Below are 15852 nucleotides of genomic sequence, written 5' to 3' on the forward strand. Positions count from 1 at the left end.
AGCCGCGGATGATCTTTTGTTTCATGGTCCAGTGAACCTGCAGCAGCCAGGTCTGAATAATCAGCCTGGCTGTTAAATATTCATCACAAAGTCAACATGCTGTTTTTGTATTGGCTGTCACAGAGGATTGAGGCAGCTGTATACATTTAGGAAGAAGTCTAATTTTCCGAGCTGCTGTGCTGTTTTCTTTCAAGTGTTAAAGTTAAAGGCCTTGGTTTGGGATGGGAGTCTACGAGCAGGGGATTGATTACGGTCTCGGCCGGAGTGATTCACCTCACCTCTCTGCGTGGATCTATTATTAAACGACACTCTCCTGGCCTTTCAGACACAGACAAGCACAAGGGATGTCTTTCTCATTTTGTCCTCTGCCTTAGTAACCGGAGCCGCCGCGTTAAAAGATCTGCCGGGGCGGTGTCGGATGCCCCGCCTGGCCTCCAGCTCAGTCCTGATCAATGGCTGCTCGCATTTCACATGGGAACACCTGTCTGCGGTAGTGAGGCTGAGAGGGGGAGACGTGATGAGCTGCTCTGACGCTGAACAGGGCTTGTTCTGCTACGACCCTTCATTTTTGTTTATGTTCCAGACTGTTTACAACGAAATGCATCATTTAATCTCAAGTGCAGCATCTCTCTCTTTGAGCAGAACTTAAATGAAAATTCGACACCGTGCAAAAGCTTTTACTTTTATTCATATTCACTCGCAACAAGTTAAGCTTGTTGCTTACAGTGTCAATTGTGTTTTGACGTTTCTACTTTTACTGAATACAACAAATCCTAGCGTTTCTCCACCATCGGGGTATGTGGAGACCTATTTTAATATTAGTATAATTTAAGAATCAATCAATACTACAGCCAGCCAGCAGGGGGCGATCAACATGCTTTGGCTTCACTTTTAGGGGCTGACATGACCTCCATATTAATATACAGTACACTCCTTCCTAATGCCCTAGTTGAGGACGCGAAGGCTTCACGGCCAAAGACACAGAGAATTGTCTGTATTGTAAACAAATTAATTAAATCGGCGTAATGAGGTGAGGAAGATCACTTTGTTCGATTTGTCCACTTTAGAGTAGAATGGTCCATCCCATCTTTAACCAACACGTCTCCCCAACTTACTAATGCAAATGGTTTGGCTCTTTGACTACAATGTTTGTCCTCTGTTCTTGAATTAGACACTTATTTTTAACATTTTGCCGAGTAGTTCGGATTCGGGTCGAGCAGATAAAAGCCACATTATTAAGGGGAAACAACGAATGCCTTGTTTGCTAATCGTGGATTAAAGCCTGAGGTTCTCACTGTATAAATATTTTACCGAGTAAGAATTATATAAAATGGTCTGTTTTGTTGTGGAGGAAAACTTTTTGCCGTTCAGTATGACTCACTGAAACTTGCTGTAGCAGCTTGATGGCAATTTAGTGATCTATGGGGAAAATGTTGCAGGACTCACACATAGACACAAAACACACTTTCACAAAATGGTTTGGAATAGGTGAAATACAACAACAAGCTGAGCAGTGACTTTTTCCACAGCAGGAGAAAATGGGTTTTAGATTTGTCTGGAAATCCAGGAGAGAAAATGAGTTCAAAACAAAGCAAAAAAACATCACTATCACAATAAATACATACAAATTGTAAATGTATTACCAGAGTAAATTCTGAAGGCAAATGTCCCAATAATTCAAGGTTAAACGCGACGCCAGTCTGTAGCTGCATTCAGCCAGGAAACATTACACAAGGGCTACATTTAATACAAGTAGAAACCATGTTTTGGTCCAACGTTTGCTGCCTGTCCTCTAAAATAGTAACACTATGTGGACAAATTGTTCCATCAAGGTCAACAACACAACTTTCTACATCGTTCCTGGCTTGAATAAAGAACATCTGAAGCCACTTTTACAGCCTGTTCAAGGTGGACATGTTGCTCTGCCTCGTGTGGGTGGCGGATTTAATCAGTGAGGCTTCATCCATATTATAAAAATGGAGCATTTAAAAACTTAAACAATCTCAGTCCCCACAAGTGTTTTATCTCTGCATCAGTAATAATCCCTGTCCAGACGAACCCACTATAGAACGAAACCATTCACGAACACTGAGAACTACAAATAAGGTGAAAGGTAAAAGCATGGATTTCTTTTCTTGGACCATTAGCATTCTTAATGGTGTTCGGGGGAATCTCTGTACAAGTGTGTCCTTGTTTCACTTTCTTGCAACTATCAACAGAAAGGAGCTCGGCTGAGTCAAGGATGAAACCAGTTAGGAGACAGTAAAACACACTGCAGGATAAAGAGCCTCTGCAGGAGGAGAACGTAGTCGTCAGAATAAAAGCTTTTTTATGAAACATAAAAGCCTCCCTCTTTAGCTTTAGACTCGGTGACATTAAGGGGGAGGTCACATGACTTTAAAAACAGGGAGAGGCAGCCGCCTGTGGATTGTTCTGAGTAACAGTGTGAACAGCAAATAAGTGCCACTCTCATTTATCTTCACAGCTACTGTTTAGAAAGGCACTTTACCCCCAGCTGCTGCTGTAGCTGCCAGCTCGAACCTGTGGCCACAATGAGCATGTCAAAGCACGCTTCATCAACGTTGCCTGGATAAACAGCAGTTGGAAAATGTATTCTGCTAAAGTACTTTTTGAATAATGGCGTCTAACGAGGGGAATGTCTCAGGACAGTTTTTTCTTCCCCTCAGGGTGCCGGCGCTGTCGGAGAAGAAAAACACACCGAGGCCTGTGTGCGTCCGTTTGACAAAGTTGTTTTTGCTCCAACTCCAGATGTTACATTTTATTCATGTGCTTTTCCCTTTATAGGCTTTTCTCCTGCAGCCCTCCTGCCCCTCATTATTCATGTGATAGCTGTTCCCGCTACGAGCCACCTCGGGCCTAACACAAGTTGTTTAGCATTCCGGTACGAGAACGTAAAGATTCAAATCCTGACTCAGATTGTGTCACATTTGATGCTGGGATTTTTTCAGGGATCCAGTGAGTCAAGTTTCATTATTCAATACATGTTAACAAGAACTCCCAGAGACAATCAGGGCCTGAAGATTAACCCCCTAGATAAACACCACATTGGAACAGGATGGGACTTGACAAGATTTTAAACCCACTGTCACCTTCTCTATAACACTGTGGAAAAAAAATTGTGCTGAGATCCATCATGGTTACGGTGCACTAATAAATCAGGCACAGGGGCGACTCTATCTGTATGGGAAATTGGATTTTTGTTCTTTGCAGCTTCAACAAGGCTCAACTAATGACGCAGCGGCCAGCTGAGAGACACTGATAGAAGTTTGCTCTTGCTCGCTTCATAATGTACATCATTTAAGCGGAGGCGGCGGCAGGGTCACGGTATAACATTTTAACGTCTTTATATTTATCTGGGAAGTAAATGATTTGAAATATAGTATTTCAGCAACAGCCTGTAACAGTTGGGAGGATACAGGAGAATGGCATCAATTTTCTTTCAGGACAATTGCAGCCAAATGCAAATATTATCTTGAACCAGCTTCGTGAATGTGTGCGAATGTAATTGTTTGCATATTTTTTATATTAAATCTATCATTTCCACGTTTAGCACAGGCAAGTAATGATGATAAGATAAGATGACTAGACTTAATTTGGTCGTAAGAGCCCACATAAAAACAAGTCAGCACCCCAAGCTTTGTCTTTGGTATAAGGACAGTCCCTCATTGCCACAATGTCAACATTTTAATGCTCATGTTTATGGTTTCAACCTTTAAATAAAAAAATGCTGGTTAAATAACAGTGGAGATTAAGAGGAAGAACATAAGTGAAATAGGAAGGGACTTTTAGTGCCTTGCTTAACGACATTCTGAACACAGTTGTAAAATGGTTGCCCTTTCTGTTTCTCCTACAGCATTTCTTAGCCAAAAGACAAAGATTAGATGTCTAAATAATACAACTGCTTTGTTTTAGGTGCGACACAATAGGGGAGAAAATACAAAGGGATTTCCATCAAGTCAAAGAATCAAAATTAAAGTCTAATGCCGAGTCTGTGGAATTCTTTTGTGGCAATTGATTGTTACCAATGTCAGAAAATATTTGTATTGCTCAGGTTTAAAACATTGTGACTAAAACTTAAAAATTACTTAACAGAACGCTTTCTTCTTACCATCATGAGTTCCCTCTGGAATGACTTCCTCTCCTTGTTCTCCATGTTGGTACACTCCTCTTTGAGTTTCTCCAGAACTGACGCCACACGCTCCGGTTCATTGTCCAGCTCTGTCCGGCAAAAATAATTCAACGGCAAATTCCCATAGCCCAGGGCGTCTGCAAACGCTCTCCAGTTTCCCACATTCTCCATTAAAACCGTCCTCACAGTTGCATAAATGTACGTAAGAAACTTGCAAGGCTTCAGGATCTGCTCCAGTAGGATGGTGGTCGTTAGGTCTGGCCCACACCAATAAATGGGCTTGACCTTACCCAGAACCAAAACGTTTTTGGCATGGACAAGACCCATCTTCCCCTGATAGTATCCAATGTACCACTCTTTGGTCCGCAGCTGCCCTCGCAGTTTGATTTTCTCCTCACTGAGCAAAGCAATAACATCCCCTTTCTTGTACTCCAACAAATAGGTGCTCTTGTGCTGCCTGATCACCGTTTTAATCAACTTCCCAAACTTCAGGTTGGTAATGCACCGGTCCTGAAACTTTGGGTATTTGGAGGTAACAGCCAGTGGCGAGAGGACAATCTTATCCACCTCTTTCTTTTTCAAGAACCTTCTCTGACCCGTGATCCTTGCTCCAGTCTTTGGCGGTGGCTGTGGAGTTTGGACACAGAACTGGGTGATAATACAGTCGAGGGCGTCCTTGACTTGAACCCTGAGAGTGAAGTCTGAGATGCTGTCGGGGTTGTGCGATGTTATCATGTATTGGAGCCTGCTGACCTTCCCCAGTTTGACCTGAAATCCCCGAATCATGCCGGCACCTTCGCTCGCCTTCACCTGGTAGTTGGACATGTTGGAATACAATCCCACCTGGAGGTCCTGAGGGTATCCCAACACATACTGGTGCTTCCCCCACAGCTGAAGAGCCACTGGTGGAGATGAACTTGCCTGCCGGCCCACCTCGCTCACCAACAAGGTCTTGGGGGCACAGTCATGTCCAAACATGGCCACGACTGTCTTGAAAGACGGGTGGATGTGCTTGGGTCCATAAACACCCAAAGTGACTTTCCTTTGCACATGGTCCCAAACAGTCATATTGTGGCTGAGATACTGGGACTGAGCCACAACAGCAATATACATGCAGGGTTCTAAGCTGTCCAACTGCACCTGGACTGTTTCCTTGTAGATGTAAGCATTAGGAATCGGTGCGTAAGGCCCCTCTTTGCAATCACTCCGAACACAAAGCACTTCAGCAGTGTGACAAGTGTCTTTCTTCACAGTTACTGCTACCTTCATCTCCAGCGTGATGAAGGACTTGGTCTCCATGTTGCTGAGCTTTATCTCCACCACAGGGCTCAAAGTGGAGCAGTGGTCAGTGTTAAGCTCCAGTGGAGGGTCCAGTAAGGCTTTCATGGAGATCTGCTGGTGGTCTCCATTGCTGACGTGGCCCTCAGGGATGTGCACGCTGATATGGGTGTCTGGAAGCTGGACAACTCCTCCATTACTGTCCAACGTGCACACTATGTTGGTTTCCACAGGCTGTGTCTGGCCCCACCCGGGACTTTGGCCCAAAGACTGGAGGTCGTGACAAGACCTGGCGAGCTTCCTGTGGTTTAACCAAGCAGTCCTAAAATCCTCCCTGCTCTGAAACTGCTCTGGTGAAGGAGCCTTAAGGCCCGTGAAGAATCCCGAAGACGGTAAGGTTGAATTAGACTGTGCTTGCAGAACAGACAGTTCTGAGAGACTATGAGAACGTTTACTCCTGAAAAACGGATTATCCCTGTGGAGGTTAGGTGCAACTTCTTGGTTTGGGCTGGTGGGGGTGGTTGTGTTAACATGGCAGCTGCTGAACCCATTCATTGGGCTAGTGTTGAAGTTGGAGCAAGATGATGGTGAGGCCAGAGCATCGAACAGAATAAGGTCTGCTGAGTTCCTTAGACCCACATCTTTGCAATTTTGATCTAAAGAACAGATAAGTGGGTTCCCAGAGAAGGGGCTGTTGTTGTAAATCGGGGAGGGTCTAAGGGTCACGCCTGTCCACTCCCCCAAACCTCCAAACTCCTTTGACCCATCCTCATATCCTTCCCCGAGACTGTCGATCATCCCACTGTCGCTAAGCGAAGAGTTCCTAAAGTTGACCGCTTGGACGTAGGCGGCTGGGATGTAGCCCATCTCTGTGTTGTTGTGGGCGTACCACCACTCTCCCCCTGATGTGTCCAGCACATAGAGGCGATCGCCCTTGGAGAATTTCAGTGTGGTGAAGCTGTTGGGGCAATAATCCTTTATGGCAACCACTTCCTGTGCAGCTCCAAAGGAGGAGGAAGTGTCCAACCTTAAGGCACTGGGAGAAGGCACTGGAAAAGAAAAAAGACATCAGACCAAATCACAATTTTATCTCATTAAACTATTAATCATGGTCTCCTATTTGTCTTGATTGCAAAGTGTTTGTAGCTGGTTTGAACCTATTTGAGACAAGTGCACTTAATCTGTCACTGGCAGATTATCATCAGCATCATCATCTGAAAGCAGCTACAGCATTTACAGATCACTAGTTAAATGTATGAGCAGATGAGCTGCACAATTTCCTATTTTTAGTCCGCCTCATTGGCGTATATGGAGCATGTAAACAAAGCGCTAATTCAATCGCTGAAGTGAAAGAGCCAAGAACAAAAATAGGATTATTATTAATTTATGACTAAATAATTAAAACAGATTGTTTCAATTCTATAAATATTAAGCGATTGACAAATTTAAACAATACATAGACAATAAAGCATTTTTACATAAATTTAAACAGACTATGTGGCAAGATGTGATGGAGACACTGACCTTTGACATCGTTGAGACTGGCCCCAGTGACCCCTTCACTGAGGTCGATGAGTGTCCCCTCCGACTTGCAGCGAGGGAGGACGTGGTTGTTGTTTGTTACTCTGATGATTCGATGGGCAGCCATGGCTGGTACTTATCGTAGCATTCTCTCATTGGCAGCCTTTCATCTGGAAAGGGAAACAAACACAAAGGATTTCACGGTGGAAGCAGCCAGCAAATATTAAACACATCTGCATTCAGGCGTCTGGCTGATGCTCCGCTATGGAGCAAACTCCAAAAGCAATATTGCAACGTGAAGCATAATTTTCAAGATCAGTAACATAATAAACAGTAGCAAAGGTCAGAGCGTAGCAGCAGAAAATAAGGTTGACAAATGTCACGTATTTTTTTGAGTTGTGAAGGTTGTGCTGAGGAGAGAAATGAGCTCCCTGCTGAACATGGAGACTTTTGATCCAAATCGATGCAAAGAACGCAGAGAGAGAGAGAGAGAGAGAGAGAGAGAGAGAGAGAGAGAGAGAGAGAGAGATGATTCAGAGGAGGAGTAATCGAAAAGCAACATAGAAACAGAATCAGAAGAGATCTACGTTTTGAATGAAAGTGACGATGACGAAGGTCGGAAACAGTGTAAAACACGAGGAGAGAATGTCGTGAGCACACTTTTCTATTATGACATTACAGTTATTAATATGCAGCAGTAATTAAAATCTCCTAGTTGACATTATCCTTCAATTTGTGTATGAACACACAAACGGCAGATGACTGTAATCTGATTAAAGTGGCTGCACTAAACTGTTTTGCTCCAAAAATGTTGTTCCCTTCAGTCGCAGGAGACTAGTACTCCAACAGGATGTGGCAGAGCGGCGACAGCGGGAACGTTTGCATTTGCACGCTAATTATGCCATTTTAATCGTATTAAAGGCAACACAGATTGTGGAAGCTGCCATGTAAATTACTTTCACTGATCATATTAATTAGAGCTTCAACGTTTGGAGCCAAATTTCCCCCCTAAAAAATATTTTTTATGCGTACGCAGTCTGTTTTCAACAAATCACCGTGCATCCTGTTTTCCGTCAAACCTGAGAAAGCCACCCAGCAAACAATGAGCTATTATTAGTAAGGTTGGATATTAATTATTCAGAATCTTCCAGCGTTGAATGCAGAGCTTTTAGTCTCCGAACAGCTGGTCAGAACTTCCCCCACATAATCTGTCTTCACACATAAATTCAGCCCAAAAAGAACAGAAACATGTCTTCACTATAATTAAACAGTAATAAGGCTGTTGCTTTTTGAACAAACTTAGAAACTAATTCAAGATTTCAAGGGTTGGAGATCAATTTTCATTCCATTTAAAAGAAAATTGTGATATGCAGAATATTCCCATTTTTTTAACGTTGATTCCCCCCAAGGACAACTTTTATCAGATGAGATAAAGAAAAAAAGTTCCATTCCTTTTCCTTCCCTCAGCAAAATGGTCAAGTAGACTGAGCGTAACTAATCTCAAAAAAATTAAGTACAAAGTCTATTTGCATCTGAACATGAACGTGAAGATGTCACAGGAGGATGTTCTTCATATGTGAAAGGAAAAACATGGAAACACGATAAAAAAGTTCCCAGTTGGTTTTTGCATTGTTTTTAAATGCACTGGGCTGATGTATTAATACTTTGCTCTAATCAATATTGAAATCTCTATCTGATCCCTTCCTCCTGCTGTAGCCGAGCTGAGTTGTCCTTGTTTAATGGCTGCATCTGTTCACCTGGGAGCTCGTGCTGGAAGCCAGTCAAACTCCACAGAGGTGACATTTCATTTTCATCCTGCGCCGTCTCCCCTCGTCAAGGAGCGTGTCACCCATCGATAAAAAGAAAAAACTCTCCTCCCGCTTGAAAGTGAGCACTTAGCGGGAAGCCGGAGCGGGCCTGCAATCAATAGCAAGCCGACAGACAAAGACACCATCACCCGCTTTAATATAACGCCGAGGTGATCCCTGGTAAATGCAGCAGGAGGTGAGGATGGATCTGACAGATGCAGGGGGGGGGGGGGAGAAGAAAATGAGAGGAACTGGAAGCTGCTGTTCTCTGCGACAGGAAACGCAGCAGGAGGCTGAGAGCACACTGGATTCCTCTAAATGACCTCTGCAGATCCACAATCAGCCTCCTGGAAGCTGAAACCTCCTGTTATCAGAGAAAACATCACGGCCTGGAGGGGAAAGAGTCACCAGACTAAACTCTCTGAACACTTTGCATCTGTGAAAATAGGACTTTTACAGACCGGATTCTTCAGCTAACACAAAGTATATATAGCGTTCTGAGGAATGAACTCCATTTAACTTTTTATTTACCTCATATAAGCAGAAAATTTCAATAACAGAGAGAAGAAATTATTTTAAAAAAGGAGCTTTCAGGGGATGTGCAGCAAAAAGCTGGAGGGCTTGTGGGTTAGCCGTTCTCAAAATAGGTAACAGGGATGTTTCTTTACCCCACTGCTGCACTCAGTGAAATTATTAGCTTGTTTCAGTCGGGCTGACAGGACAGAGGAGTGGGGGGCACGGCGGGGAGTCGAAAGTTTAATTAGCCGAGAGTCAGCCGCTCCTAATCCCTGGATGAATGTTGCTATAATAACCATTTCCAGCCGCCATATGCACACAGAGTTTATCGCTTCCTCATCGCAGCTGTTTAAAATGAGCAGATTGCAGGATGGAGAATGAGACACGCGGAGCTGTTAGCGTGTGGCTGTAAAAGAAAAATCGATCATGTCAAAGATTAAACTAAATCCCTAGTATGTGATATCTGAATTTGATCTAGCACTGAATTCTGTGTGTCAGCGTTCAACAGGCCGTAATCCTGGATCAAGGAGGGAGGCTGAAGAGCTGAAAACTCTTAGATCACAAATCAAACAAACCAAAGTCAGCTCAGCCTGAGTTACAATTCTTCACTATTGGTTTAAGGAGATTGTTCAGAAAATCTACAAATATTGATACCAAATAGACAGGTTTTAATATCATAAATACAAATATACAGGTTTTCTCACTCAATATGTTGTGGTTGTTCTTTTTAAACCAAAAAGACTATAATGCTGCTTTACTTGGCTCCATTAAAGGTCAACTTCATGTACAGCAGTTTCAGCACAGGTCATGGTGAGTAAGGCACCTCACTGACGAGTTCAGGGAAATGATGTCCTTGTACATAAGAATGGCCAAAGACAATTCAGCTATTAGTTCCACCTTCGATGTCTGTGGAGTTCATGTTGGCTACTGACCCCTGTGGACCGCCGTAGATGATTTGGACAAACTACTGCGGCTGCAACTGTTTTTTGAACTTCTCTCTTCTCCTCTGAACGTATCTGCATTTTAAAATCTATGAGAATATGCATTGTGCTCTTTCATTCATCAGATTGTGATGGTGTCCCTCATCTTTGCAACTTTCCTCAAGGAAAGCCCTGATGGCTGATGTGCCTTTGATTCATGAGCCGTCTAATAAATCAAAGATAAAGCTGTTACTAATTTAGAAAGAATGATTAAAAATGAAGGGCAACTTTTTCCCTTGAAGCTGACACTTCTTCCTGCTCTGTAATATAGAATATGATGTCATAAACCTGCCTTTATTAAAGGCTCAGAGTGATGTTTGGTGTGAGGTACAACAAACGTTATATTCCTGCAGCTTTATTAAATTTTCAGGTTGTTGTTTTTTTACCCTGCAGACCTGCTGATATCTAACCTACAGACACAATAAATGAATAATAAATAAAACCTTCCACTTGGCATGTGGTCAAGTACATTAGTCTGCGGCGCTGCTCTGCCCCAGCTGCCACTGTTCATCATCACAGAAATGCATCCGAAAAATATTACAAACTGCCCTCGAGGTAAATTTACAGGCAAATGAGCCTGATAAGTACAGAGTTTTAGTGCCGCTTGCACCTCAGCACTGAAGGAAATTCTTCACGAGAAGAGAGGTTAGGGCTCAGGAAGAAGAAGCGGCACTTAGGAGCACGTCAGAGGGTCAACTTCACGCCAGCAGGTAGTTTAATTTGCAACATTAAGCTTCCGAATGCTGTAATTTAACTTGCACGTCTCGTTTCGCAGGAAAAACAGCCGGGAAACGAATCACAAAGAACGATGTGATGAAACGTCTTCCTGTAAATGGACTGAGCGTGTTAAGAGTCTGTTAATGTCACGAATTCAAAAGGTAAAAGCAAATAACTGTCACATTGACCAGCATTTATAATCCCATGGAAAGGGCTGAGCAATTAAGTGTGTTTTTAACTCATCATGGTTGAGCGATGATGTGATGCAATATGTAGGACATTTATGTTTCACTTTTAAAACTTGTTTTCTTTCAGCTCCACTTAAATTTTATATTTCACTTCGAGCCAGAGGCAAATTAAACTGCCGGTTATTCAGGGACATCATCTTCTTTTAAAATACCGTTAGATTTATATTTACATGTTTAAGTTTTCTACCTTCGAGGGAGCCGTTAGTGAGTCATGTGGCGATGCAGCTGACAACATAACATGTTTTCATTCAATCACAGTGAGGTCGAAGGGAAAAAATAGAAGTCATGTGGTGAAGAGCATGAATTTGATGAAAATTTAAGCCAGAAAGGACCTTGTCCTCGAGTCCTTGAAAGCACCGGTGGAGGCAGTAATCAAAACAGTCCCTGCTCGCCCTGGAAACAAGTCCTCTTTCAACAGGATCCACACGTACAAATACAGTCAAGTTCAGGTTTTATAAACATGTTAAAATGTTACGATGTGACTAGCGATTTGTTGAGCGCATGTATGACTATTGTAGATAGGTTTGGTATTAGTTATTTGATGCTAAAAAATGGGTTGACAGCTGATATTGACTCGTGATTTGGTGGATCGCGTATATCGGTGGGACCTCGATACTGTGGCTCCATCCCCCCCCCCCCCCGAGCACTACTGCGCAGACTCTGGGTTAAATTTCTGAATAGTAGGAGGAAGTGAAGAAACATCATAGACCTGCAACAAGTAGCCACGTTAAAGAAAATGAATATTTCAAAAGCATGTGAAATCTGTCGGCTATTAACAGAATTATTTGAACGTATTGTTGGTTTGCACCTCAGACTGAAGCTCATCGGATGCTGTTCAGGCTTCAAACTCCCAGTGGGAGCTTTGGATAATGACTTTAATCAGTTCATTATACTTGTTAATGAGATTATTATATGGTCTATTATACGGTATCTGTATAAATATATGTTGATCAACAGAGCGTGCAGAAAACAAGATGTCAGTAATGTATCGAGAAAAAGATATTGAGGAGAAGTTTTCGAGCTACAGCGTAAAGGACTGTGTGCTGATCCAAATCTGTGTGTGTGTGTGTGTGTGTGTGTGTGTGTGTGTGTGTGTGTGTGTGTGTTGTGCTGAGTGGCCATTCATTACAAAATGGAGTGCACCTTCACGTGGAGCTGGAAAACGATGACATGCTAGTTTTCAGGCTTAGCCCTCAGGGGTGGAGACAACAGTGTGTGTGTGTGTGTGTGTGTGTGTGTGTGTGTGTGTGTGTGTGTGTGTGTGTGTGTGTGTGTGTAGGTCGGGGTATTTAGCGACACTTTCACATCAGTTTGAGGTCATATATGTGTAAGATAGAGGAGGGAGGAAGATATGATGAAGCGGAGAAGTGAAGAAGAGTATAATATTTGTTCAAAGTGGAAGAAATTGAGGAAAAGTAGTTTCATGAAGGGAAGAAAAGATGGAGGAGAAAGAAGTAGAGGAAAATTAAAGAAAGCGGAGGTAGTCTGGAAGAAAGGGATGAGAAAGACAAGGAAGCGGTGAAGAAACACAGGAACATGAAAACAAACATTAGGAAACGGGAAGGTATGAGAAAAATGTAAAAGTATTGTGTCAAGAAAAAGGGGGAAGGATTAGGAACAAGAAAGAAAGGGAATAGGAAGGGGAAAGAGGGAACGAAGAGGAGACATGTGAGGAGAGGAGAGGAGGGTGAGAGCAGGAGAAAAAGAGAAGAAGAAGGCGTTAGGAAGAGGAGGAAAAGAAGAAATGAGGAGAAACAAGGAGGAGGAGGAAATGGGAACGACAGTAAAGGAGGAAAGATGAAGAAGTAAAAGAGGAGGAAGAGGAAGGAGGAGACAGGACAAGAAAAAACAGAAAGACTTGTGGATGAGGAGAAGGCAAAAGAGTTGCTAACTAGTAAAACACAAGTTCCTCATAGACAGTGTGTGTGTGTGTGTGTGTGTGTGTGTGTGTGTGTGTGTGTGTGTGTGTGTGTGTGTGTGTGTGTGCCTTAAGACAGAGAGAGAGGATTTACAGCTTATCAGATGACCTTATTGGCACGTGTGTATGCGCACCTCCTCGTGCGCACATGTAACAGGGGCCGCTAATTATCAACTTATCATCTCCAGTCGTTTTCACCTCCATCTGCTGCAGAGCTCCCGACAGTAGCTGCCTGTGTGTCTATGCTAATTTAAGAATATCCATAAAGAAATGAGAGAGAGAGAGGGAATAAAAAAGAAAGACAGGACGGCTTTCAGTTTACACCTGTAATAAATACTGGGGAGATAAAATAGGAATATTATAATAGTATAACTGAAATAAAGCAGAATAAAACCATAAAACGAAAAGGAGGGTTAACTGTTAAAGTGCGACTTCTACCCGAAGTTCAGGCTGAAGAGTTTTTGCTTGGGAGGCGGGGCTAAGACACGCCTACCAACACACACAGACATCGTAAACACACGCATTATTTGTGTGACGTCACAGTTTTAAATTAGTTAATCTCCTCATTGTCAGAACTGTTAGGTTTCTCGATCATTTTTAACATCTCAACCTTAACATGTAAAGTGCCTTGAGATTATGTATATAAGGATTTGGCGCTATACAAATAAAATTGAATTAGCATCAACAACGTCTACTTTCTCCTACATCACACATAATACCCACAAGGCCACCTTCTTAAAGGGCCAGGCTCATAACACATTCATGAGTGGTCACTGGTGGCGGTGGGCTGTCCAACACACACACACACACACACACACACACACACACACACACACACACACACACACATATATATCCCAAACAGTTGACTATGTAAGAAAGGTCCTAGATGGTGGCCCTTCAACCCATGAAAGTGGATTTGCTCATAAATGATATCAAAACCATATTTCATAATAAAGCAGGCATATGATTTAGTTTACAGCTCAATAGACAGTATCACATAATAACATTTATAATTTCACAGTCAACGTTGGAGCACATGCAGCAGAAAGCATTATAATAGACAGAATAACTTATAATGTGTCTAACTTCAGAAACGACACCCAGGCTAATAACGAGGATTCATTAAGTGATAATAACACATTATATAGTCATAGTGCAGAGACGTGAGTGGAGCCGAATTTCCCTCCACACACTGTTCTGTGAAATCAACAGTGAAGCTGAGGGGATATTTCGTTTAAAATGTAATTAGGAGGAATAAAGTGTAAATTGTAATGTGAACGTGAACTGACCTCTCGCTGGCTGGGAGCCTCAGAGACGCGGATGGAGACCCCGCGGTCACTTCTTCTTCCTCCTCCTCTCGGGTTCTCCTCGCGTCATTTGTCTCCAAGGTGGAAAAACACGAACAGTGGAAAGAAAGAGTGCAATTGAAGAGAAGAAGCGATAGTTTCCAGTTTCCCAGAAGTTTTTCAGCGGTGACAGATGAAGACGAGACGAACAGGAGGCGATGCTTCTCCGCTCCGGTCAGCCGGAGGACTGGAGGAGGAGGAGGAGGAGGAGGAAGAGGAGGGCTGGCGTGTGGGGTGAAGAGTGGTGACGTCACGGAGAGGGCGGGGCCACACACACACACGCGCACACACACACACACACACACACACACACACTTGCATTTGACTTTATTCATCAATTCCTAATCTTGTGATTGATTTACTGGAGAAACCCACTCAGCAATCAAGTAATCTATTACTCATTACTCTATTAGTTGTTTTATTGATTGTGTGTGTGTGTGTGTGTGTGTGTGTGTTTTATCAAATGAAAGCTCTTCCTTGTACTTTTGCATCACTCTTTGATGAAAACTTTTCCAAATTGCTCAATTTGAGGGATTTCACTTAAAGGGATAGTTCACCCAAAAAGTATCTTTATGTACTCACCAGTATGTCGATGGAGGGGGGGGGGGGGGTGGAGTGTTTGAGTCCACACAACACTTGGGGTAAACCGCAGTTACTTCAATTGTACTGGATTTGGCTGAAACGCTGTTTACCCCTGAAACTCCAGAAGTGTTTTGTGGACTCTAACATAGCGGTGAGCAGATGAGTGAATTTTCATTTTTGGGTGAACTATCCCTTTTAAGCTGCTGAAGTTCGAAAATTTTGTATGTGAGGGAAGGTGTAAGAAAAGACGACATTTTAAACCAACACATCAAAACACGGTTGTTCTCTCGCCTCATTTTGATTGCACACCATTGGTTCATCCCGTTTCACATTGTAGTGGCTGTAAAAGAAAAACCAATGAATCGTGTGACATCTCTCCTGCAGCATTAATTTAAGGCCACCTTATCGCCTTACTTGACACACAGAGACTAATGTTGTGTAAGCCGATTCCTCCTCCACTCCCCTGCTGCTCCTCTCCCTCTCTTCTTCTTCGACTTGTCAGTACACTGTCACTATCAATTAGGGTGGTCCCGCGCTAATTGAATACTTTACTTCAGCTCTTCTCAAAATCTGCTTTATTTGGGAGAACAGGATTCAACGCTACAGAGGTAAAAACAACAAACTGCAGTGAAAATCAGGTTTTAACACTTTGGTTGAATTTATATTTCACTTATCCGGAGTTAAAATAAACACAATAAACCTGCCTTTGGAGTAAATAATGACCAACACGCTGTATGAATTGTTCTGCGTACCGAGCAGCCCTCTATAAATAAAGTTGAGTGGAG

The 15852-nt window shown here is 42.8% G+C and overlaps 1 protein-coding gene across 1 annotated transcript in view; it reads right to left on the minus strand.

Moving 5' to 3' along the window:
* Positions 1–14670, minus strand: part of sh3bp4a (SH3-domain binding protein 4a) — a 22887-nt gene extending 8217 nt beyond the window's left edge. The window contains exons 1-3 of the mRNA XM_034613911.1: positions 14429–14670; positions 6953–7119; positions 4130–6477 (exon numbers count right to left, since the gene is read on the minus strand). Coding sequence (XP_034469802.1) covers positions 4130–6477; positions 6953–7076 — 2472 coding nt within the window. The 5' untranslated portion in view covers positions 7077–7119; positions 14429–14670. The remainder of the gene's footprint in view (positions 1–4129; positions 6478–6952; positions 7120–14428) is intronic.
* Between the last annotated feature and the right edge of the window lie 1182 nt (positions 14671–15852).

This window comes from Hippoglossus hippoglossus, chromosome 2 (genome assembly GCF_009819705.1).
Source record: "Hippoglossus hippoglossus isolate fHipHip1 chromosome 2, fHipHip1.pri, whole genome shotgun sequence".
Taxonomy (NCBI): Eukaryota; Metazoa; Chordata; class Actinopteri; order Pleuronectiformes; family Pleuronectidae; genus Hippoglossus; species Hippoglossus hippoglossus.